At 39.6% G+C, this 24,574-nt stretch overlaps 2 protein-coding genes across 13 annotated transcripts in view; one reads left to right on the top strand and one right to left on the bottom strand.

Moving 5' to 3' along the window:
• The window catches only part of FAM210A (family with sequence similarity 210 member A), an 18,520-nt gene extending 12,962 nt beyond the window's left edge, over nucleotides 1-5,558 (bottom strand). Inside the window, exon 1 of one of the 4 annotated variants that reach the window (XM_030444249.1) lies at nucleotides 5,481-5,558. The gene's annotated coding sequence lies outside the window, so the exon portion shown is untranslated. Of the gene's footprint in view, nucleotides 1-5,189; nucleotides 5,376-5,480 lie in introns of those variants that run through there. The other 3 variants (XM_030444247.1, XM_030444246.1, XM_030444248.1) reach the window with 3 other exon arrangements.
• On the top strand, nucleotides 5,115-24,574 carry RNMT (RNA guanine-7 methyltransferase). 9 transcript variants are annotated; one of them, XM_030444241.1, is made up of 11 exons: nucleotides 5,115-5,185; nucleotides 7,130-7,418; nucleotides 9,537-9,669; nucleotides 11,144-11,266; nucleotides 12,554-12,669; nucleotides 14,518-14,699; nucleotides 15,286-15,450; nucleotides 16,637-16,754; nucleotides 18,566-18,667; nucleotides 20,894-20,927; nucleotides 22,769-23,238. In XM_030444241.1, exons 2-11 carry the CDS (start codon nucleotides 7,146-7,148, stop codon nucleotides 22,804-22,806), a joined length of 1,284 nt encoding a protein of 427 aa, XP_030300101.1. In that variant the 5' UTR covers nucleotides 5,115-5,185; nucleotides 7,130-7,145; the 3' UTR covers nucleotides 22,807-23,238. The 9 variants fall into 9 exon arrangements, with proteins under 9 accessions (XP_030300101.1, XP_030300097.1, XP_030300105.1 ...); XM_030444237.1 differs by lacking the exon at nucleotides 5,115-5,185 and adding an exon at nucleotides 5,508-5,570 and having other exon boundaries at nucleotides 22,769-24,574; XM_030444245.1 differs by lacking the exon at nucleotides 5,115-5,185 and adding an exon at nucleotides 5,508-5,570 and having other exon boundaries at nucleotides 7,130-7,274.

Genomic DNA, 24,574 nt, shown 5'->3' with positions numbered 1-24,574 from the left:
TCTCTTAGGATCTCCACTCCTGATAGTTCACTGAACTTCTGTCAGACTGCTCACCTCTTTCAGCTTTCACTGAGCATCTCAAAAGTTTTAACTACATTTTTACACATGCTGGAAAGGATTAGAAACATGACTAGTAATTCTATGTTCAGGATTCAGGTATTTCTTTCATCAGGTTCTGCTGCCTGTCTTCAGAGGTTAGAGCAGATGCGCACATCTCTCTTCACTACCAGAGTGATCAAAAACAAAAGAAGGCTGCAGACAAAACTGAACTTGAGCTTACTCAAGACTGCCCGCTATTCATGATTTGGATTCTGTAACCCAACTGTAATGGACAGTACTGGAAATTGTATCTTAAATGCAAATTATGTTAAGTCAAAATATTACAAAACACTTAATCTTAACCAAGTAACAAGTCTTTCACCCATCAGTTCACCCAAACTGCTCATAAGACTTTAAAAAAAAACCAACACCAAACACATTCAAGGAAAAGCTCTGAAGCCTTACAAAGTAGGAATAAATGTAAACCAATCATAAACTGAAAAAAAAATGTCCAAAACCCCAACCAAAATAATTTGAAATAAAATAATTCACAGATTTTACAGTGGAAAAATTAAGTTTGAGTTTTTTTTTATTCTCCCATCACATTTATTTTACATTTTCAAACACTGAAAAGCTGACATTTTTCCCAGCAAAAATACTGAGCGTTCATTTTTCAGCAGAATTACTATTGGCAGACATTCACTTTCAGTAGAATTCTTTTCTAAATATTCAAAGTAAGCGTTGAATTCTCTGTTGTGAATTGAAACTTGTCCATATGGGGAAATATGTGTAGTATCAATCAGAATATATTGAAAAATTATGTGTGAAGAGGATGATCATAACATTTACAGAACACACACATGCTCAAAACCACACTTTTCATCTAGTTTTTAGTAAATGCTCTTCTCTACATCCCTACAAATGAATGTGAACTGTTCTTACACAAGAAGTATTATTTTTGTCAAGTCTTGATACAGGAGTGGATAAACTTTCTTGCCCACTATTCAATTTAATGCCTTACATAGAATCTTCTGCATAGAGGACATGATTGCTAATGTTGACAGCCATGGTAACAACAAAATGACACCATCTCCAAGTGTCTGAAAGAGCATCAGACCCTGGTAGCTGTCTCTTTACAGCAGAAGCAACTCTGACAGGACTTCAGTAATAGCACCTTAATAATACTCCTGCTCAGTCTGAAGTAGCAGATTTGCTAGACTGCTGTAGTCAAATGGAGAAAGGAATCCTGTGACTACAACACTGCCACCTCGGAAAGCACACTGCATTCTATGAAATGTGACAAACAGCACAGAAACACCGCACCATCAGAAAGTACTATCCTATGGCCTGAGAGAGTGGGAAGTAAAAGATGCCATCAAATTTTAAGACCAGCAAAATATGCGTTTAAATACACAAAATATCAATACTTAACTGGCTGGTACACACTGAGTTTAGGTGCTACCACTACAATTACAAGATCCAACTCAACATCCTCTTCAACTGTTCCACAACCACTTTTGGAACAAACTTATAGGATCTTAAAGCCACTCTATCTAATCTTTTTATTTAGAACAAAAATCCAATCAATTTGAAAAAACTACTGCTGTTACATAATTTGTTCATGAGCACCTGACTGTATTAACCCCCATTCCCCCCCCTCATCCCACTCCACATGCATAGGCTACACAAGTTCCCAGAGTTGTAGAGGATCATCTGCTATGATGCCCTACAAAGACAATCACAGTCACACAACTTCTTGTTTTGTTTTTTATATAAAGTTAGTCAAGGTTAGGTTTTGGAAAAGCTCAGTAGATCCATGACATTAAAATCTACATGCCAGCTAAGCAGCACCTTCATTTTCCAATGTGCACAGAGTAAGTTTGAGTTTTACCATTCAGATGTCTTTGTTTAGAAGGATCAATGTCATGGCATGCAATGGGTAGCTAGTTTGAGGATGATGCAGGGAGAATTGAGTGATGGAAGTAAATGGTCTAGAAAGGACCAGACCTGTTTAGATCACGGCTTCTTGCTCTGCAGAAGTCTAGACATCTATGAGGGTAAAGCCCTATTGCATAATCCAGTGCCTTCAAGAAGAACTGACTGCTTACTTACCAAGACAGACAAAAGGTGGGAGGACTGACATAACTAGGCACACCACCCTGGCTACCAACACCTGACTAAACCGTAATTTTCCTTAGAGTTTGAAGTGACAAAGTCTTAATATGAGCAGAATATATTTGACTTAACACACTTGTAGTGTAGTCATAAGACCAATGAAATTTAGGAAAGTATCACAATAGATAATAAGGATTTTTTAACTGAATAGTAACTTTCTACTCTTACTGTAATGGTACCATAATGGCAGGGACATTTAGTCCTGTTAGGGACTGTAGTTTTTTGAGGTATCACAATACAATATTTAAAAATTAAGAAAGAGTCCTGTAACCTGACCCATATCCTTTTTTCCTTATTATTGCCATACCACACAAGCTATTTGTCTCAAGTCAAATAATGTGCTAGATGTACTGTAGTCATTAATAATCCTTGCCCCTGAGGCTGATCCTTGACCTCAAGTGATAGAACTAGGTAGCCACCTATCAGAGTATCAAGGTAAAATCCTTATGATCTATTGTGATGATACTTTACTGTTCTGGAAAACTTCAATCATGTTTTGGGCCCAGACTACAGTTCTTCTAGTTGTTTTATTCCATTCTTAATAATGAAATATTGGTGACTGATGTTGAACTTGCTTCAGTATCCGATTTTCGAAGTTCATCCTCTAAGATCTGTGCTCACAGCGTACCAACAGCAACAAAAACTATGTTGGATCTTCTTCCCAATCTGCAAAACTAAATTAATTCAGGGAATGTTATGGGTTAAGCTAGTAGTTTTAAATTTTAAAAATCAGTGCTCTTTCTGCTTCTGTAATTGAATTTGTTACGGCCTTATCTTCAAGGCCAGTCAGAATGCCTTACAAATCCAGAAATGTGTCAAGATGTAAACTGAGGGCTGTTATTTGAGATAAGGAGACATTGAGAACTCTCTGTCTTGGAAAAACACACTTCAATTCCTTAGCAATGCCTCTAAGCACACACACAGAGCTAAGTCAGTTTACCAAGAGAAAAGATCATTTAAGCAGGGTAATCCTTCCAGTACCTGAAGGGGGCCTACAGGAAGGCTGGAGATGGATCGTTGATAAGGGCTTGTAGTGATAGGATGAGGGGGCAATTGTTTTAAATTAGAGAAGAACAGATTTAGATTAGATGTTAAGAAAAAATTCTTTACCATGCCACGAGGGTGGTGGAAAAACGGAAGAGGTTGCCCAGGGTAGTATCTGAGGCCTCATCCCCGGAGATATTCAAGGTAAGGCTTGATGAGGCTCTGAGCAACCTGATCTAGGTGAGGGTGCTCCTGCTTACTGCAGGGGGGTTGGACTAGATAACCTTCAGAGGTCCTTTCCAACCCAAATTATTCTATGATAATGACAGAGATCCTTTAAAAAAAAAAAAAGCAGATTGAACCTGTTCTAACCAGCTGCTATAGTCTGATAAGTAGATCTGCAGACAGTCGTGCTAGACCAATCTTTAACTTCTCACATACCTAACATGCCCTTAACAGTCTGAATTTGCCTACTCAGTTTTTGCCATGTGCAAGCCATCTGATATCCACCTACCCAAACCATCCAACGTTTTTTTTTTTCCTCCCTGATGGAAGTGCTTCTCGAGCTGCTAGTGCAATTCAATAATGTAGCCACAGAGGCCAGTCATACCCCTTTTACCTCAAGCAGCCTTTGAACAGAAAAGGACATAAACATTTGCTGTCAGTCCCATCGGGGGAGACATACCCTCTTTGCATGCATTTCCCACACAGCAGCTGCTGCAAGTCACATAAACTAATGGCACAGGCAGCACGACACATTCCAAATTAGAAATCCGTTCCTTAACCTCTCATCCTAAAGCACCAAAACTTTGGAAAAGCATTTTATGATTATACTTGTAACAGCAGTAATACAGTGGGGTTTAGGTAAACTGAGGAACACTTTCAGGTGGAGCCTGCTTAAGAATTAGATTTGGTAAAGAATTCTAGGACACTTCATTGTGTCCAAATTCATGTTTCCTCTTGTGGGCCAGCTTGTAGTAGGGATTTCAGATATGGAGATGAACAAGGCTGAACTTGTATTTTATAGTATCTGATATAAACCCACATTTGACTTGAAAGTATAAATGTCCTACATGATCTAACAGCCTTATCTAAACCATTTACAACTTTCCATAGTCTGACTCCCTGGATAACTCTCAGAGATAATTACCAGAAGGAGATTACTAACAAGAATCGTAACTATATGCAACCTTGTTAAGAGGTTTGTGCTTCATTCAGCCAGCCACTGCCCCTTGTGAATTCATGGGCCTGCAAAACCAGTCCATATGAAAAAAAGGGCTAGTGGAAGCGAAAAAGGGGGCTGAAAGCTCAGGATCAAGAAAATGTAATTGTACCAGCGCAAAGATAAGAGGAGCAAAAACCGGATTTCTCGGTTCTGAGATTCCCCTCCTGAGGGGAGCCAGCACATTGCTCGCATTTGTCACGTGCCACAGGCGGGTCACCAAAAACCGTACAAAACGTCCATTAGGCAAGAAAATATCTGTAGAGACACTGTAAGTAGTCTTAAAAGTCAAGACGTGCAGAAAATCAGTTGTCCCGGGAAAGAAACATGGTAAGGAACATGCCCGAACCACGGCCCTTCAACAGCGTAACTGTCAGGAGACGCGCGGCCGACATTTTTCCCCTCAGACGAGACGGCGGCAGAACTGGCGTTAGACAAAACAGCCCAGAAGGCGGCAGGGAGCCCCAAGAAGGCATTCCGCCCCGGCGCCTCTGTGCGGACCGTCCTTCCCGGCCACCGACTGCCGCGGGTCTATCACGACCCAATCGCCCAGGACCGCGGCAGCAAAAGAAGCCGGGGGTGGGGGGCAATTAAAGGCGGCGGGCGACCCTGCCCGGCGCCCAGAGGTTCTGCCGCTGTCCACCAGGCGCCACCGCCGTCCCTTGAACGTCAGCGGCCGCGCCCCCTCCCCACCACATCCCGTCCAGGGGAGCTCCGGGAGGAGTCCGCCCCACCGACAACCCCCGATTCGTCCACACCCAGCAGGTACCTTGTGGCCAAGCCACCGCTCCTCCTCACGGGCCCGGAGAGGCGCCGACCGCCGGTTGACCAACGGTCCCCGCTCTCCTCACCTCCCCCCTACCCGCCCTGTGTGCGCGGGAGGGCAACGTGCAGCGCCGCCCGTCCCCACCATCACCTTGAGGCCCGGCAGGACCCCACTGGGCAGGCGCGGGCACCCCCGCCCCGCCGCGGGGCCTTCTGGGGCTTGTAGTCTTCCCCCGCCTCTAGCCGAGCCCCGTCACGTTTCACGCGAGCGCAGCGCCCTGCCCTCCGCCTTCACCTTCCCCGGACGTGACGCTTTCCTCTCCTAACGGCGTGCGTGCCGCCGTGGCGTCACTTCCGCAAACAGGATGGCGCAGGCTTCGGCTCGGTGAGTGCCGTGCGCCTTCCCGGGCGGCCCGGCGCGGCGGCGGGGTCGCGGGCCGGGCCGGAATGAAGGGTCCGGGGGAGGGGATATAGGGACCACCGGGAGACGCGGGAGCGGGCGGGTGGCGTGGGGCTCTCCCCTGCGCGTGCTGCGGGAGGCGGGCCTCGGGACCTCGGCCTCGCGGGTGGGAGGGGCTGAGAGAGGAGAGGGGGGCGGCGGCGGCGGCGGCGCGCGGTGCTCCAATGGCCGTCGCCAATCGGTAACGGCTGCGCCGGGGACCCGGCGGGCGGCTGCGCGGTGGCGCGGGATTCGCCCCTCGGTGCGGTAGGGTCGGGCCTCGTGGGCTCCTGCGGCCCCAGCGGCGCCCTGCCGCGGGGTCCCTGCCTGCCGGCCTCGGGACGCGCTGCCTCCCGCATCGCAGCCCGGCGTAAGTCAGTTGGAAGTCCTGAGGGGCCCAGGCCGTTACCGGGGCGGGCGGCGTCGCCGCAGCCTCTGTCGGTTCTTCGCCCTTCCTGGTCCGCGAGCCCTTTGAATTCTCCGCTCCTTCTGCCGAAGGCGCTGCCACCCCTCCACCCCAGCTCCCCCTCCTGCGCCGCAGCTGGCTGCGGTTTCTCAATTTAGGCCTTAAAAGCAGCTGGTGAAGTGCTGGGAGCAGCCGAGGGAGAATGAGAAAGGGAGTTCTTTGGAGGCGTGAGTCAGAGGCTGTTGCATGGTGGTGGAAAAGTTATTGCTATAAGTTATAGTTTGAGACTGTCGGTTTTGAGGAGAGCTGTTCTGTGTATTTTTTGGCCCTTAGGCGAGTGAAGCCTGGCCACGGTGGAGCGCACTTGTTACCCTGAAATAGGCCACTTTTAGAAGAAGTTGCGACAAATTATTCTCTCCTTTACCTCAGTAAAAAGTATGTACCCTACTTCTGATGATGGTGTAGAGAAGACTGGGATGTGCTGGAGACTGATGAGCCTTATAGCTGTGATTTACCGTTCTACAGCATGTATAGATGTTTGTGGAGACATAGCCAAGTAGAGCTGAAGACTCCTAGTGTTAGGTTAGGCTTGAGGCATAGTGGATATTCTGGGCAAACCTGAAACTCTTCAGCTGATGTGAAAATTTGCACTTAAGAACCACCTTGATTTTTTTCTTTGAGGGCATCCATTTGAAAACATAAGAGTTTAAATACTGAAGTTACTGACTTGATGAACTCTGTCAGCTTGTATTTCTAAACATAAAGTGATTTCTAGCTTACTTTTTATGGAGAGGGGAAAAAGGGAGATTACAGGATCAAAACCAGTAATACTTTGTAGTCCAGTCAGTAAAGACAGCTAAGAGACTCAAACATGAAAAGGAAACTTTTAACTTGATGGTATAATGAGAGTATGTTCATATTCCTCATGTTTTATTATACGTTTTTTATGTAATAGCTAGTAAAATGTGAAATCTATCTGTTCTCTAGGGAAAAGGCGTGTTATTATAATGGCAGTATTATGGTTGAAAGTCATGAGCATAAATATGAGTAAGTGAAATTCAACGCTACAATTAATTGGAATTTTTTTTCCCTTCTATAGGTTTCCATTCTGATCAATGGACAAGGAGACTAACTTGTCAAAAATGGCTGATTTAACCAAGACAGAAGAACGGCAAGAAGAGAAGAGTTTGGATGAAGAAGTGGAAAAAACCCCACATACTTTAGAGGCAGATTCAGATAATCAGTTATATTCAGGTGGAGAAGGTGATAGTTCAACTTCAGGTACAGTGCACTCCACTGAAAATGACAAAGAAGTTGATAATGGTAATCAGGGTGGCCGATTAAAAAGGAAGAAGTTAGATGATGAAGATGAACCTCCTCAGAAACTAGTAAGTGTTATTTATTTTGAGTTCTGTTCCAATATTTGTTTCAAAGCCTCAGCTAAAGAAAAGGTTGAAAATATTGATGGTAAACATGTAAGAATCATCATGAAACACCAAATATCAAACTTTAGTGTTAGCTTCCTAGCAATATAACAGCTGCAGAAGTTATGTTGGCTAGTAATTAAAGGGGTGTAGTAATTAGAATGTTAAGAAAACTGGTCTCAGCTCACGCTTAGTCTAGGTCTAAGATTGTCGTTCCATTGCCTACACGGTAGCAAGCTGGTGGTGTAGTGCAGGATCTGCTGGCATTAGTCCAAGTCACATGTCTTGGTTTGGGATGCTTTCTGTGGTGGTGTTCTGTGTGGTTGTATAGTTATCTGTGCATGAGATAATTCTTCCCTATATATGTATATATATTGCATAAGGTAGTTATGTCTTCTAATTCCTCAGTAAGGTTTTGTATAAGTGAGAAAATGCTACAAACTGAATCCTCTGTGATATAATTCCAATATGAAAGGGGTAATATTTTAGATGATGCTGATTATTATGTGAGAGCATGTAGATACTGATGCTGTAATATCCAGTCTGATTTTGACGTTTTTGGATATTTAAGTGTAATTTGAAAATGTCGTTTATTTCTCTGTTCACAGTTTTTCCAGGATGTTAATCTGTGGCTAAGCAATCTGGTAAACTAAGGAGGGCCCTTTGTTGTGGTAGAAAAACTTTTAACCCTTTTTAATAAGGTAGCCCTAGGATAAGGTTTCGATGGACAAAAAATACATTGGTTTTGTATAGCTTAAGGCTGTCAAGCAGTGATTGAATTCAACACAGCTGCAATGTAGATGTTACTGCTGGTGGCTCTTTTCAGCTGTGCTTGCAGCAGCTGAAATGCTTTAATGGGCTGTACCAGTGTCCCACATACACAGCACATCAGCCATTATAGCCTGCATCACCTTTAGTGGCCATTCAGGGAGCCATCTGTGCTTACCCTAAAAAAAAAAGACTAGAAATGGTAGAAATACTTGTTTGTATCAAGTCAGCTGAGTGTGGTACTAAACAGACGATAGGGTCATAACAATTCCAGACAAGTGTGTCTTTGTTCATTCTGAAGGTTACCAAAATTACTGGAAACGCTGAAGACTTCAGGTAGTATATGGAAATCAGTCAAACCTTCATTTCCCTTGAGGAACTGCTATTGGAATAATGAGATGTTGGCTTTTGTGGTCAGCTGTTGGGAGTGCTTTTAGTTGCTGTGTGAACTCCTACTGACTAAGGCTTTGTCATGTTTGAGTTAGAACTGAGAATTCTACATTCTGGTTTGTACTGTTGTTTCAAACACTTTTGGGCCTCATAGAAGTTGTGTTTGTTCTCTGTGTTCTGTTGCTTTTTATTTATAATTTAATTTTATGTATATAATTGAAGATTATTTTCAAGGTGGAGCAGAGCATAATACTTGCATGTAGACTGCTTCTCTGTGTCACATGGGGTTGGAAATCTTTAACTATTTAAGGCTGAAACAGAGACATTTATTTACCTTACTGCTAAGCATTAAATGACTGTTGTCAAATCATGACTCTCTTTTTACCATGGCCTGTTTGAAGCTCTGGCAGTGTGATTACCAGCTAAGGGCTTTATGTGACATCAGCTAGCTGTCATTTTTCTTAAAATTGTCAGTTTATACATTTCTTTTGGATATAAACTGAATTTCTGAAACAGGGTGTTTGAAGAAGTTTAGAGATAAAAGAATACTCACCCAGGAGGAATATCCTCCTCTTTAGTCCCAGGCTTAAGGGGATTTAAACTTACTCTGAGAGTGGTTGCAGCATCAAAGAACTAAGTATTTCTGTGAAGGAAAGGTGTTGGGCATCATCCATCAGAAATTACTTGGATTAGCTGAAAAGGGGATTAAATTTTTAAGGGAGTTGTCTCTGTAATAATTGAAATACAGACATCTGTACCAGGACAGATCTTGAAATGTTTTAATTATATATAGTAATAGAGATTTTCATAGGATTACTTGTTTACTTTCTTAAATCCTTAAAGTGAAAACATGTCTTTTGATGAAATGAATAACTAATAAAAAGCATTCACTGCATGAATCTATTTTTCCCCTCATTTCTACAGCATGTGATAGGCCACGGGCAAGCTGTAGCTGCACATTATAATGAACTTCAAGAAGTTGGATTGGAAAAACGTAGCCAGTCTCGCATATTCTACCTCCGAAACTTTAATAATTGGACAAAAAGTGTTCTCATTGGTAAGTTTTCTTAGTTGAATACGTAGAGTTTAATAAAACGTAATAATTTTAAAATAAAAATGTGACTTTTTTCTGCTTCCTGATATTGAATATGACACTTTGTCTCTGAATATTTAGTAAGATTTTCAAGTGTAATAAAATATCTATATTTTTATTTTGAACCTTTGTGATAGTATTTTATGTTGTTGTAGTGCACAATATAGGCTAAAGTTTTAATGACCATCTGGCCTGAAAAATCCTAAAAGGTCATACTGGAACCTGTTCTTCATGACATTTCTAAAGAGAAAGTTATAGCTTTAAATCATAAAGAATCTATCTGTACTTGTAAGATTGAACTGTTCTTGTTATTCAGATCTATTTTAAATAATTTCATATCTGTTTTCCCAAAGCACTGTGTCCTTGGGTCTAGATTAAGCAATTCTGTAGGAAACTGGAACGCACAAATGATTTCTGTATTACCCATAGTCACCAGTTTAAAAAGATGAAAAACTAGAGGGTGTAGTTTTTGAAGAATCAGCAGCTTTTTATAAAAGGCAAGGTCTGCTATCTCACAAATCAGTTCCAAAGTGAGGAAACAAAACTGTGAGATTTCTACAAACAAGGAAAAGAATTATCAGCACAGCACCACAGATTAATGAACAGGGATCTGTGCCAGGAGGCATTGGCACTATTTATCTTAATGTGCTGCTTTTTGTGTTGTGGCAAAGCAGCTAGAAGCAATATTTATATATTTTTTTAAAGCTGTTCCTAGATCCTCCATTGAAGCTCTTCACTCATCATAAATTCCATAGCAGCTGTATCCATTTTTCAGGTCTCTTACTGTGAAGAAAAGTTGCTAGCATGCTGATACGTTTTGCGTACTATGCCAACATCAGTCAGAACAGAGATAACCTAGACAGAGTGGAGATAGAAGTGAAAATGAAATTGGTGTATGTAGGGTAAAAAGGCAGCAAAAAAGTAGCTTGTGTTATTGCAAGGCCTAGGAGAGGCTGAGTGAAATGTGTTATGCTTGTTTGTAAGGTGATTGCAAGGAAAAGTTGCTGATTAATTTAATTCACTTTTACTCTTGCAAAAGACTTTCCCATGCTGTGAAATAACATCTGCCTTCATTATTACGGTAATGAAAGGGAACCCTGTTTCCCCATTTACTTGGCTGCTTGTTTAGTGATCTGCAGTTTTGCCTTTGTCTCTCAGGGAGACAGTTCAGAGCTCCAGTCACATCACATGCAAAGCACATTAAACACACAAAATAATAATTACCTTCCCATGTTCTCCATAGTTTTAGGAGTTGGTGGCTCCTTTCATCATTAGTGGTTTAAGTCTGTAATGTCAAGAAGACTTACAGGCAAAATAAGTTCTGAGGTGTTTTAAAATTCTCAAATAATTTTGGTCCTTTGGGAATCAATACAAGTGATTTACAATACAAATGAATTACAGAGATCTCTGTATATATTTTCTGTTTTCTTTTTTCTAGGTGAATTTATAGACCGGGTACGACGGAAAAAGAATGATATAGCTGTTTTAGATCTAGGATGTGGCAAAGGTGGAGACTTACTGAAATGGAAAAAAGGAAGAATTAAGAAACTTGTCTGTACTGGTAAGAAGATACAGTAACTCTCCCGTGAAAGTACACCAGTGTTTTGCGAGGCAAACCAAGCACATCTCCAGTCTCTTATTTCCTTTTTCAGTAGGCTCAAGAATGTATTGATGCATCTTTTGTCAAAAAGTTTTCTTTTGTCTTGTAACCTGAGGACATCCACTTGATTGCCAGTATAAATATAAGAACTATTGATATTCTGTGTAAAGAGCTTTCAGTTCACCTCTGTGAACTGAAAAAAAAAGTAAAAAAAAAAACCAAACAACAACTCAGTAAAAGCTACTGTCAGTAAAGAAACACATTTAACATAGATTGACTTAGGGCAAGTGTAATACTGGGTAGAAGACTGAATTTTAAAATTTTATATATTTTTTCCTATTTCTCTTGTAGTGTTTTTAAATCTTCTGAAAATATGCACTTAAAAGTTGCATTATAAAATTAAACCCCAAAGTGGTTTGAAAAAAATGGTCTTGGATGTTAGAGGCAGCCAAAGACTTCCAGACTCAGGAAACAGATGAGCTGAAAGCTGATTAAATCATTTGTCTTTTAAATAGTTTGCTTAGATGTTGGGAATGGTATCTTCCTTCTCCCAAAAAGCATCCCAGGTATAATTACAGGAAGCATTACTTGCCTTTGGATTTAATAAATACTATAATTTTCTAAAATTGCTTTAGTAGTAATTATTCTGGATATTCTGGGATTTTACAGTTCTGTCTCATCTTTCTTCTTCCATTCACAGGTGTCAAAAACAGTTAATGAATTTGCTTACAATGTTATATAAAATTATTGCATATTGTTATTTTAAAGATTATTCATTCTATGCCTGAGAGGAACAGCCTTTAAACCAAAATGCAGTATATCAGCTTATTTCACAAATAATTGCATTTCAACACCTTTTATGTTTGTAAGAAGAGAACAGTACTGTTCATGAAACTCTGAGAGCTGAACTGGTTTAGCTAATGCATACTAGACACTTAATCCTAACAGCACTTAGTACTGATGACCTGAAATTTTGGAGGCTTGCTCTGCACTTGGGAGGATGGGAGCTTTATAAAGTCTTCAGGTTGCAGCTTTTGTCTGAAGTGAAACCTGAAATGCCAGAGTTACAATCCCAAAAACCTCCTGCAAATTAAATTCTTTTGCTACAAATTGGAAATTAAAGTAACTGAAGATGAACTTTTATCCATGTCATAATGGATCCACTGCACTCTAGTAATCGTTTCAATTTTCTTGTCTGGGGAGCAGTTTGCATGCTTTTTAAACCAAAACATTTCTTTCTATATGTAGATATTGCTGACATTTCAGTGCAGCAGTGCAAGCAGCGATATGAAGACATGAAAGCTCGATGTCGTTATAATGAACATATTTTTGATGCAGAATTTATACAAGCAGATAGTACCAAGGTACAGTTCATATGCTTTATAATACTTTGGAGATTTGATATTCTCGTGTTAAGCAAGTATAGGAAGTGATGCTAGTGCTTAATTTTTAGGGAACATATATTTTTAAGATCAGACTGTTATATTATCAGAAGAATGAACCATACTGGTTACTGAGATAAAGTTAAATGTGTTTTGTTACTTATTTGCAATGTAGCATTCTGAATGTCTGAAGACTGAATGTCCTTTTCAGATAATAGTTCTGGTTCTTTCAGATTGTTTCACTTGATAAGGGGAAGGGAATGACCACTTCTTTCTGGAGTTCTGGGAGCCAGGATGGGATAGTGGAAACAGTCTTGCTGAAAGTGTTTTTTTATGATGTAATGAATAAGGCACATTTTCCGATCTGACTTGTGTGTTCTGCTTATCCCAGTATTTTTTTGTAGCAGCATTTTAATTACTGTAATGCCTATCTTTAAATCTTGTGTGATAGAAGAGATTTCTGAGACTGTCTGAGATGGTACTGGCAACATTGTTGAGCCTTAGGAGATCATCTTGTCACGAATACTGCTTTTGGTTCCTGGAAATTCAGTCTTGAGAGTGCCCTGTTGATGAAGGCTGAGGAACAGAGCCTGCCTGATTCCAAGTATATCTGTGGAAGGGCTGAAACTGTTCTTCCCAGCCTTGTAGGGTTTTGTCTTGAATTCTTTGTTGAGTTTTCTGAGGAATGCAGTCAGTTGCAGGCTCCAGGTCACCCCTCTTGGCTCAAAAGTACAGTCATGATAGATAGAGAGAAGAGAACCATAGCCAGGGATATTTTCGTGTTGCTATTACAGTTCAGTCTTACATGCACACAGGAGTTCATCTCCCTGACTTTGTATTTCTATCATCATTGTGTACATAATGGAAAATCTCCTCACAGCTTGTCCAGTTCCACCCACCTTTGTTTCTCAGTTTCCTCTATCTCTCAAAAGGTGGAGGTGGAGTAAACGAAGCGATAAAATTGCTATGGGTACATGTCCATTTTTGTCTTGCCACATAAAGAACGTTGGCAGCATGTGGCATGAACTGGTAGAGGCCGGAGTGGGTGGGTGGGAAGTCTGGGAGAACTGTTAATATGAAATATTTTAAGTATGGAATGCATATAATTTTTCTTGTGGAGAACTTAGCAGCTCTGTTACTCTTCTTGATCAGGCTCCTTTTATACAATACTAGTAGCCATCATAAATAACACAGGAGCTGAGTACAGGGCCAAACTGTGGCAAGCTTCAACCTGATATATCCAAGGGCTCCAGGTCCTTCAGAGGTACTTGTAACTTGGTCTGGAGTGGGGAGGAGTATGTTGGTGTGCATATACACGTGTGTGAGAATAAAGACCAGCACAGCTTGGTTGGTGGGCAAATTTTTGTATTTAAAGCAGCCCCATCTCCTTTCAATTACATGTTCAGGGGTCAGTTCTCATTACAGAGACTTGGTAAACTGAAAATTCATTTTACTATAATAATTGTTTCCAGCTAAACAGTGGCCAGTTATAAAACCTCAGCAGTAAAATATCTCTGGATACTGTTAGGTAACTAGCTTTGGGTTTTGGCCTTTCATATGCAGTGGTGTTACTTAATATGAGTAGAATTTGAGGACATAGTAATTTTGAAATGTGGATGTGTATTCTTGTTTCTAAATGTTGTGTATGGTTTTCTGTGTAGCAGAGAACTTTTTCTTACCTTTTTTATCTTGTTGTGGAACTTGTGAAGGGATGGAGGCATGAAAGGAAAAGCTAAGAGAATTATGGGAGTAGCTTATTTCTTGGAAGATTTCAGTGAATCATGCTTGGTTTTGTAGCTTTTGTTACAAACTTTTTAAAATCTGTTTCAGGATCTCTTATCTTCCAAATACAATGATCCAGATATGCGCTTTGACATTTGCAGCTGTCAATTTGTTTACCATTACTCATTTGAGACATATGAGCAGGCTGACATGATGCTTAAAAATGCTTGTGGGAACCTCTCTCCTGGAGGATATTTCATTGGAACAACTCCAAATAGCTTTGAACTTGTGTAAGTACTTTTATATTCCTGTTAGTCTTTCAGAAGTGTGAAGCATTATTTAGTGATAGTCATTCCTACTGTGCTCCAATATGTTTGTGGATAAAAAAGCAAGTTTTTTGCAATGATTTTGGATTCTAGTCAGGAAAATCTCACAAACTTTATTCAAACAGCTAAATTTTTACCAATTGTTGTCTTCCACCTTCAGCTCTCCTGCTATGTAGATCTTCATGTTATAAACCTTCTGAAGAAACTCAAATAGTGGTAGAGTAGCTACAGCCTGTGAAACAACTGTCAGGGTTTTGCTGTGTTTTTTCCAAGAAGTGCAAGTTGTCCATGTAGACTGTGTCTGGACTAAAGGTTAATTTTCTGGGTCTGTTTAGTCCTTGGTATGTTGTGTAGGAATGATAAACTATTAAAACCTATTACTCTTCTTCTCTTAATTTCATTGTTTCATTGCCTTATTAGATAAGGGACCTGGGAAACTACAGAAATCACTGAATACAGGGAGAAACACTTTCAGACTTCTTACTCATCATTTTATATGCCTGATAAATTATACACTGGTCAATTAATGTTTATTTATATCATTTTATAGAAAGCGTCTGGAAGCTTCTGAAACAAATTCATTTGGGAATGAGGTGTATAATGTTAAATTTGAAAAGAAGGGAGAATATCCCTTGTTTGGCTGCAAGTATGATTTCCACTTAGAAGAAGTGGTTGATGTTCCCGAGTTCTTGGTTTATTTTCCATTACTGGAAGAGTAAGTTAATTTTTTAATTAGTTGTACAATGAAAGCTGTGAAACATAATAAACTTTTGTTTGTCGTTACCTAATACTTACAGAAAATTATACTTAGGCTTTCTTCCTGTATTTTTCAGTTCTTATTGTTGCTTGAACTGAAGAGATTTGCATTTCCATCCACAGCTGTCCATTGCACTGCTTTGAAGGTGCTCTGGTCAGCAGCTGTGGAGACTTAAGCTAGGTCTCAAAGAACAACGTCTCTACTGATATGTTGGTTGTGTGTGCAAACCTTTAGTTTCCTATTTTGCTGTTACCTCTGTGTGAATTCAAATTTCTCTTTCCCAGCATGTCTCCTGAAGTATACACGTTTTCATGTTGTTTTTTTTTTCTGGCCTTCAAGCTTGGCATGATTGTTAAACAATATTAGGACTAGAGTGAAATGGGTTCAAGTTGCACCAGGGGAGGTTCAGATTAGATATTAGGAAAAATTTTTTCACTGAAAGAGTGGTGAGGCATTGGAACCAGTTGTCCAGGGAGGTGTTGGAGTTGTCATCCCTTGGAGTATTAGAAGAAATGGGTAGACATGGTGCTTTGGGAGATGATTTAGTATCTAAGATGGTGTAGGGCTGATGCCTGGACTTGATGATCTTGAAGGCCCTTCCCAACCATGATGATTCTATTATTCTATGATAAAGCTTTCCCTTCCCATGAATATTTTCACATACTTTGTTTGTAGTTCTCTCTGAACCATAGCAACATACATCACTGGCAGACCTCTGGTGTTGTATGACCACAGTGTCTACATATAATTGACATGTAAGGCATAAAATTGAGTACAAATAGGTTCTGTAAATACATCTGTAACAGCTAATGTGTCAGGGTGATGATATTGTAGGAAGAATGTCCATCTGGGAGTTCAAGTGGAACTTAATAACTTCTCTGTCATGACAGAAGAGCTATTTTTTTATTGAAGTGTTTGTAATGAGTGCCTTCTGTGTAGGTGGTGTTGTCCTAATTCAAAAAAGTACTGTATGGTGGTAGTGTGTTTTTTTAAATCTAAATTTCTTCATTAGAAAAAAAAAAGAATTCTAGGAAGGCTGTAATTCTAGTGAGTACCATAAGATGTCACTGTAGCCTGAAATTGTTCCTTTGAAAATAAAACCGTATTTATTTTGCAGCTTCCCTAATTAAGACTGTTTTTACAGAATGGCAAAGAAGCATGGCATGAAACTAGTCTATAAAATGACATTTCGGGAATTCTATGAAGAAAAAATAAAGAACGAAGAGCATAAAATGCTGCTAAGAAGAATGCAGGCTTTGGAGGTAAACATAGTTTTTTTAAATAATATTTTACATCTTACTTATTATGAGTGCAACAGATATTTTTGTTGTGAACATTGTGCAGTTCATTAAGGGCTACCAGAAGAAGAACTAAAACTCCTGTGGCTGGTGTGGTGGGATTGGCCTTGCGTGGGTGCCTGATACCCACCAACCTGCTTTCTCATTGCCCCTTTCCAACAGGATGGGTGGAGAAAATAGGAAAAAGAAATTAAGAGTGAAGATGAAAACAGGGAAATTGCTTAGCAGTTACTATCACAGGATAAACTAAACTTGAAGATGAATTTATTTCAGAGAAGTAAAAAAAGAAAAAGGGTAGGATTGTGAGAGACAAAAACAAAACTAAAAACACCTTTGCCCCTAGCCTTTCATTCTTCCCAGGCTCAACTTCACTCCTAATCTTTCCACTGCCTCTCCCTTCCTTGCAGCACAGGGGGATGGGAAATAGGGGTTGTGATCACTCCCTAACACTTTGTCTCTGCTATTACTTTCTCCTCACACTTTTCCCCTGCTCCGGCAGGAGTTCCTCCCTTGAGAGGCAGTTGTTCACCAACTGTGAGTGCATCGTCTCCATGGGGTACAGTCCTTCAGGAACAGACTGCTCCAGCATCAGTTGGTTTGTCACAGTGTTGCAGCTTCTGCCAGGGAACTTGGTGCTGGTTGGGCTCCTCTCCATGGGCCATGGTTCCTGCCAGGAGCTTGCTCCAGGAACAGCTCTCTACAGGCTGCAGCTTGCTTTAGTGCATGTCTACCTGTTGCACCGTGGTGTCCTCCACGGGCTGCAGTGTGGATATCTGCTCCACTGTAGTCCTTTATAGGCTGCAAGGAAACCGTCTGCATCACTACAGTCTTCTTCAGGGACTGCAGGGGAGTCTTTAGTGCCTGGAGGAGCTCCTCCACCTCTTTCCCTGGCCTTGCTGTCTGCAGGGTAGTTTGATGGTTTTCCTCGCTGCTGTCTCTCACAGCTGTTGTGCAGTTGTTTTTTTTTTTTTCTCTGCTTTATTATCTTCAGAGAAGCTTTTCAATGCCATCTCTGAGGCTTTGGTTTTACTCACAGTTCTCAATGCTTCCCTCCTCCATCAAACAATAGAATTTTTCAGCATAAAACTATCAAGTCAACTATCAATACAGTGATTTATTAAGCTGAGTTACGTGGGCAGCAAGTGGTCTTGACCGTCCTTGTTGCCCTTGAAAGGAACAGTGCTTTTGCATGGGCTCATTGACAGTATCATGGTGACAGCCTTTGACAAATCAGCTTTGTCCTTAGAGTTGTCTTAAATTAGTGGCCACTTGAAACTGAGGACTGCATTGTTAAGTACAGACCATTATGCAGTAACTGGAATCCTTAATAAGTATATGTTCATTTTGAAAAATCAGTTGTAAACTTCTGTTACAGCTTCTGGGTGTTATTGAAGAATTTTAAGCATTCTGCTACTTTGTTAGTGCTTCTGCTTAAGCGTTGCTGGTTTGTTCAGATGCTGTTGTAAAGGAAAGTGTATCTAGGCAATGTTCAGCCTGACATGTATACAGAGAATTTTTGTAGTTATTCTGTTTCCCCTGGTTTGGAGACACATTGGAAGTTAATTTATAAATCCTGGGTGTTTAATTTTCTGGAAAGTAGGGGGAATATCAGATGTGGTCTTGTAAGTGCTATGAAGGAGAGACCTAAATTCAAGATCCTCTTAGTATGTACTGACCTGAGTTCTGGTCTGTTGTGAAAAACCCTTGATTGATGTGATTAATATATGTTACTACACAATTAATATTTTGTCCTTTGTTTTTCCTATGTTCTGCAGCCATATTCTGCATTTGGTGACTCCAGGCTTGTTTCTGATAAACCTGATGATTATGAGCATGCAAAAGAGTTCATCAGAGATGGCAAGGCAAAGTTACCATTGGTAAGCATCTTCTTACTTCCCTAGAGCAAATGGTCTCTAAAAATTGAGGTCCTGATCTTGTGGACATGTGGTGCCTTCTTCATTTCAACTGCACTGAAATTGCCATGAATGTCTCTGTGTATGTGAAAAATTGTAGAGTCAGAGCTAAGGACTTAATCTAATCTATACCCCATATTCAAAGAATCAAATACACTTAATTAAACTCTTCTTAATTTGAAGAATTTTTGAATCTGCACACTATCATTTGACATCTTTAGTTTTGTTCCTTTAATCTTTTGATAGGAGAGTTGTAAACTTTCTTCATAGAAATGTATGTATTTCAAACCTTAAACACTGATTTTCTGTTGTCTTTTTTCTGGGTGAAGAAAATCCAGCTCCCTTCTCAGCCAATATTATTAAAGTTCTTTAAATGCTATTTGTAAAAATCTGCTGTGTCTTCTCTATTTTTGAAGAGAGCTCCTAGAATTGGACTAGTACTAAGTTCTTAAAACAAAATCCATGTATTTCTGCCCTTAATTTTATTAAATATGACATGCTGTTCAAATTCTGTAATTAAAAGAAATGTGATATTTTTAAATATGTTTTTCTACTTCCTGTCCAGTCTTCTAATTCACATGCCACCTTTCTGGCCTTGCTGTCCATCTCATGTTTTTACAAAGGATTTTTCTGTCTTCCATTGTCCTTAGCAGTACATGACAATGCTGAATTGTCTGCAGCTGCTCCCCTCCCAGCCTTGTGTTCTTCTGTATTCGTCTTAAGAGTTGTGTGAATGATGGACAGGAGCCCACACAGCTGCTGTTCCTGAGAAGTCTGCAGGAGGACAGGCAATGTCTGCTGTCACTTTTCCCCAGGAACTGCTGCCATTTGGCTATTGCCTCGCCATCTGTAGGCAGGCTGGTTATTCAGGCTAGTAATGTATAGCTTTGTGTTTGCTTCCATATGTGCGTTTGGGGAACTGAGCTGGATGGAAAACTTGCAAAGGCTTGGTTTAACTGAACTGTGCTCCTGATAAACAATATTGGCTATTTCAGTCTAAACATTAGGCTTGTTTCATGTGTTGAGGCTTTTTGGCAAGAGAGAGCCAAAATTGAAGGCTAGTTTGAATAAAGAATTCAGTTTTAGTACAATCATATGCAGTTACAGAAGGCACCCTACTTCATAGTTGCAGATACAGCATGAGGCTGATCAGCTTGAAGTTTTTTTGTTTGGATTTTTCTTTTAACCATTGGTATATCTACAGTTTGTGTTCTGAATTCTTGAAGATATATTCCTTTTACTGTATATACATGTAAATCCTACATCAAGAGGGAAAAGGAACCTGTGTCCTGTGTTTGAAATCTAAACAGTTTAAGAAGAAAAATGCTTATTTGAAGAAATAAGCTTAACAACATGAGAATGGTCAGGTCAGATCAAAGACTGTTTTTGTCAGGGGACATGTCACCTGGCAAAGACAAAATCTTGAACAGGAATTTTTTTACTAGGGCTTTAAAAGGTCAAGCATTTGGTCAGTGGGTAGTGTATGGGTAAATCATGCCTCTTCCCAGTGAGGATTAGCTGGACATGGATAGAGTGGGTAGAGCAAAAAAACAGGTGCTTTTTGCCTCATGCTTCTTAACTGGTAAGGTAGATGGCAGCAGCTTTTCAGTTGCACACTTTCTCTGTTTTCATCTGAAAGGCTGAACTAGGAGTAGGTTTCTTGGACTCTGAGGGAGCCTGTTTCTCACAGTTTGAGCTGGGTTGGGAGTTATATGTCTCCTATGGATAGAATTTTTCTGAGCTGCAGGGAGATGTTAGGTGGAGCCAGGCAGTATTCCTGGGGAAGGTGGCAGCACTGCAATACAGTGCCTCTTTTTGACTTGCTCACAGTGTTGGGCATCTCCAGCTGGCTAGCAGCTTGAGCCAGGTCAGGTCACACTGCTGTGGACACTGATGGACCCAGCACACTCTGCATTGCAGAGGTATCCAGTCCAACAGACTGTTGGCTCATTCCTCTATACCTGTGTAATTCAGGTGTGTTCTGTTACCTGGGGTGTTCCAATTACCTAACATCCTTCCTATTGGAGTTACAAGTATCTGTGATCTACAAGAATGCTCTTCTTGTCCCTAAATAGCCAGCCAGTGTGGGTGCCTAGAAGTTGGTCTGGGAAACATTTCTAATTCTGAGTTAATTCAGTGTTTTATTATTGAAATTGTTTTTTGTTTTCTTTTTTTTGTCTCCCCTTCTAGGGAACCTTGAGTAAATCTGAATGGGAAGCAACAAGTAAGTATTGTTTTGAAAACTCAGTATTGACTGAATGACTGATATGAGAAGTGTATAAATAATCTGTTGGTTAAAGAAGAAAGTCTGAATTTTAAATATAACAAGATTTTATTATTTGTGTGATTCAAATGCCTGTGTGTAGATTATGATGTGCATGAATGTGAAGAAGTTGGAAGGGTAATGCGTAAAATATGTGGAATTTGTGCTTGATTTAAGTAGCTTCTAGCACACAAACTTTTGGACTACAATACTTAGGTGACAACCTACTTAGCATGTATAAAGAGGGGATGCAAGTGTTAAAGGGTTATTTTCTTAGTCTTAGAGGATTAAATACTATACTTCTGTTTGTTGCACTTGGATATTCTATTCCTACCAGTCCACTAGAAAACAAGCTCCAGCTGGAACATAGACACTGAAGCTTTTACTCTTTGCTTGTGGCAGTAGGTGTTTAAGGAAGAAACAATTAAAGCATGGGTGGTGGAGTAAGTAGTTGAATGTTTTCTAAGGAGAGGAGAAAACAATGTCTCAGACATGGAAAAGGATGTGCTGTTATTAAACATGTTTTAAGGTTTTGTGAACTGTGTGCCATGGAGAAGTTTTTACATCGTTTTTTTTCCAATATTGAGTTTAGTGAAACTCAGATACAAGGAACTGGAAATTCTAAAGATAAAAATTGATTCTCAGAGAGATTACTACTTCTGTGTATCTGCAGCCAACCAGCATTTACATTTTTGCAGGCCATTGTTGTGTTATTGGTTTAAAAATGAAAAAAAAAAGGGTTTTTTTAAAAAATTAATGCATTAATTAGTGAATAAAAATATTTAGCTAAGGTTTTTTATTTTTAAAATTATTTATTTTTTGAAGGTATGAATTGTAAGGTAGACATTGATTCCAGTAATGTACAAGTATTATGTAAAATGATAATGTAATTGAGAAGGGTTTTTTTTAATTATAGCTTTAAAATTTCAGTGGTGGCTGTATTTTCTAAGTAGTCTCTTTTTTTTCAGAGAGATTTGGATTACAGAACTTAAAATAATTAGGGTATAAGCACAGCTTGCTTATTACATGGAACTTCACTTTGCTTTATCTCTGAGCCTTGTCTTGACTTATTTGCAGTATAGCTGTGGCACCTCATCCATGAAAACAAAAGCTGAGTAAAAGTGGAAATCCATAAATTACACCAGGAAACTGGTGTATTTTGTCTGTTTGGTATGAATCATAAGAATTTCTGATGTAGCTGGCATTGGTTTTATACCAAATAAGTATTCCCAAGGATGCTGGTGTAGACTATATGAATATGCATTTCTAGAATCATCTGTTCTGGAACTGGGGAAATGCCATCTAGTGCTTGTAAATATATCTTTGCCTTTGATATTTTAAGAAAGCAACATTAATACTTTTGTACTGCGAGTTTATTCACTTTTTAATTAAAAATGAAGTTGATAATTTCACCCTTAAGTGTCCATTAATGCATGCGTGAAGTAGTCTTTAAATTTAGCTGCATATGACATTTTATGTACCAGTGGAGGTTAATTATATGCAGCATACTAATTTATGAACAACATTTCAGTAATACTCTTACTGAAGTTAGTGTTGCATTAAACATATTAACAGTATTTAAAATATTTTACTTCTGTGCTTTCTTAGCTTTGTTGTGAAAAAAATGTTTAAAACTGTGCTGGAATTGAATGCTAGAGCTATTCACTGGAAACTAGAGCAGTTTTTAGAATTTCAGAAACCTGCTAACTGGTTGTTTGGACAGAGTATGAACTTGTTTACCTTTTGAAGATTTGTATGGAGTGACAAAGGAAGCTGAAGCTTTACTTCATTTTCTTTCTTAGGTATTTACTTGGTATTTGCATTTGAGAAGCAACAGTGAAACTTGATGTAATGAATGCAGCAAGAAGAGATCATACCCGTGTGCAAGTTGGAATGGTCAGAAATCCATTGTGGCAACTATTTTTTTATTTTTTATTTTTTAATTATCAGAAGTGTGCAGGACACTACCAAAAACTAGAGCAAGCTCATGATTCTGAATTACATTGCCTGTCTGTGACAGATGGACTTGTGTGTGTATATATAAGAAAGATTCCGAACCAGTCTTTTGAAACATTTGTAAGCGGTCTGCATGCTCTCAAAACTCATGTTTAAACTTGACACAACTTTATGTTAGAAAAAATGTTTTGTTAGTAGAAATATGTTTGTGATTACAAGCCTGACCCTGCACTTTGTGAAGTTGATGGAAAAAGGACTGCTGATATTGGTAGTGCAGAATGAGGGCCTAAAAATTGTAGTGCAGAGCTCAATTAATTACTGAGATACATTCAAACATATAGGGTATGTCTACATTGCATGCAGAGCTAAGTAGCAATACCTGATTCATTTTGAGTACCTCTGTGCTGCTGTACTCAAGCCTGCAGTGTAAATCTACCTTAGTGTGGTATTCAAGATTTAGTTTGCGTGGGTAGGTCCCATGATGTTCTTGTTTTTCGTGCTTGCTGATATGTAGTGTCAGTTGATGGTGCTTTCAAGATTAAATGAGTTTGTTCTGAACAGAACTGCCCTGAAAGAACTGAATTTCTAAAGTTTTAAACCTTTACATTGTTTTTCCGAGTATGACTATGTGGTGATCAATAACAGCTGCTGAACTTAATTACTAATAATTTTCTATTGTATTAAAGACTGTTCTGACTTTTTAGTAGTTTTAATGTCTCCTGAAACTTCCTAGACAAATCTTAGGATGTGTTTTTTACTTGTTACATAAAATTCCAAAGGGATCGGCAGAAGGGTGAGCTATTAGTGACGATGGGGACCTCACTACAGTCTTTAAGGCATCAGGAACATCATCACATGATGCTTTTTAGATCATAATCTAAAAGGGGAGTCTGTGTTACGTTTGAGGAGACTTGAAGTTCACTCTGGGAGGGAGGGCTTTGTATGTGTGAACACACCCCAGTGCATGTGGACAGCAAATCCCTAATTAGAGCCAAGTAATTTATTTGGGAGTGTAATCTGATGATACCTACAGGCAGAACAGTTCCTAACCTGTTTTAAAGGTGGCCTAGAAATTTCTGACATGGTGTTTGCTGTGCTTTTAATGTGCCAACCACTACTTGAAGGCCTGAGTACTTCATATTTTCCCTCTCTTCTTGGGCTTACGGCAGCTGTTTCCTGCTGTTGCTTAGCATAGTTTACACAGAGATGAAATAATGAAATGTTGATGAGTATTTTGAAAAGCTATGCTAAGCCTTGGAAATAACATGTCTGTTACAGAGTTAAATGTTCAGATGATTTGAGTCTGTAGTTGTATTACCTTTCCTCTGTAGTTAGGTCATTATCTTTGCTCCATGACTCCTGATTATTTTTGTTGTTGTTGTTGTTGTATAGAAGAACACCTAAACCCTTCACCAAAGCAATAGAATCACAGTCCTGCTGTTTAAATTAAGAAAACAACAGTCTTGTCTGCTAGAATCAGTACTCATTAAACCAGCTGGAAAATGCCAACACTATAGAAGCACTGCCACGTTTCATTGAAATTTGTGTGTGTCAAAGCTAGTTTTGTTAGTTTTCTTGTATCAAGTTTCATTCAAGTACATTGTTATGCTATTTTTGGAAGAAGTCAGAACAATAAAAAGCAGGGAAATACA

Source organism: Calypte anna, chromosome 2, assembly GCF_003957555.1.
Source record: "Calypte anna isolate BGI_N300 chromosome 2, bCalAnn1_v1.p, whole genome shotgun sequence".
NCBI lineage: Eukaryota > Metazoa > Chordata > Aves > Apodiformes > Trochilidae > Calypte > Calypte anna.
This window is presented reverse-complemented; position numbering and strand designations above follow the sequence as displayed.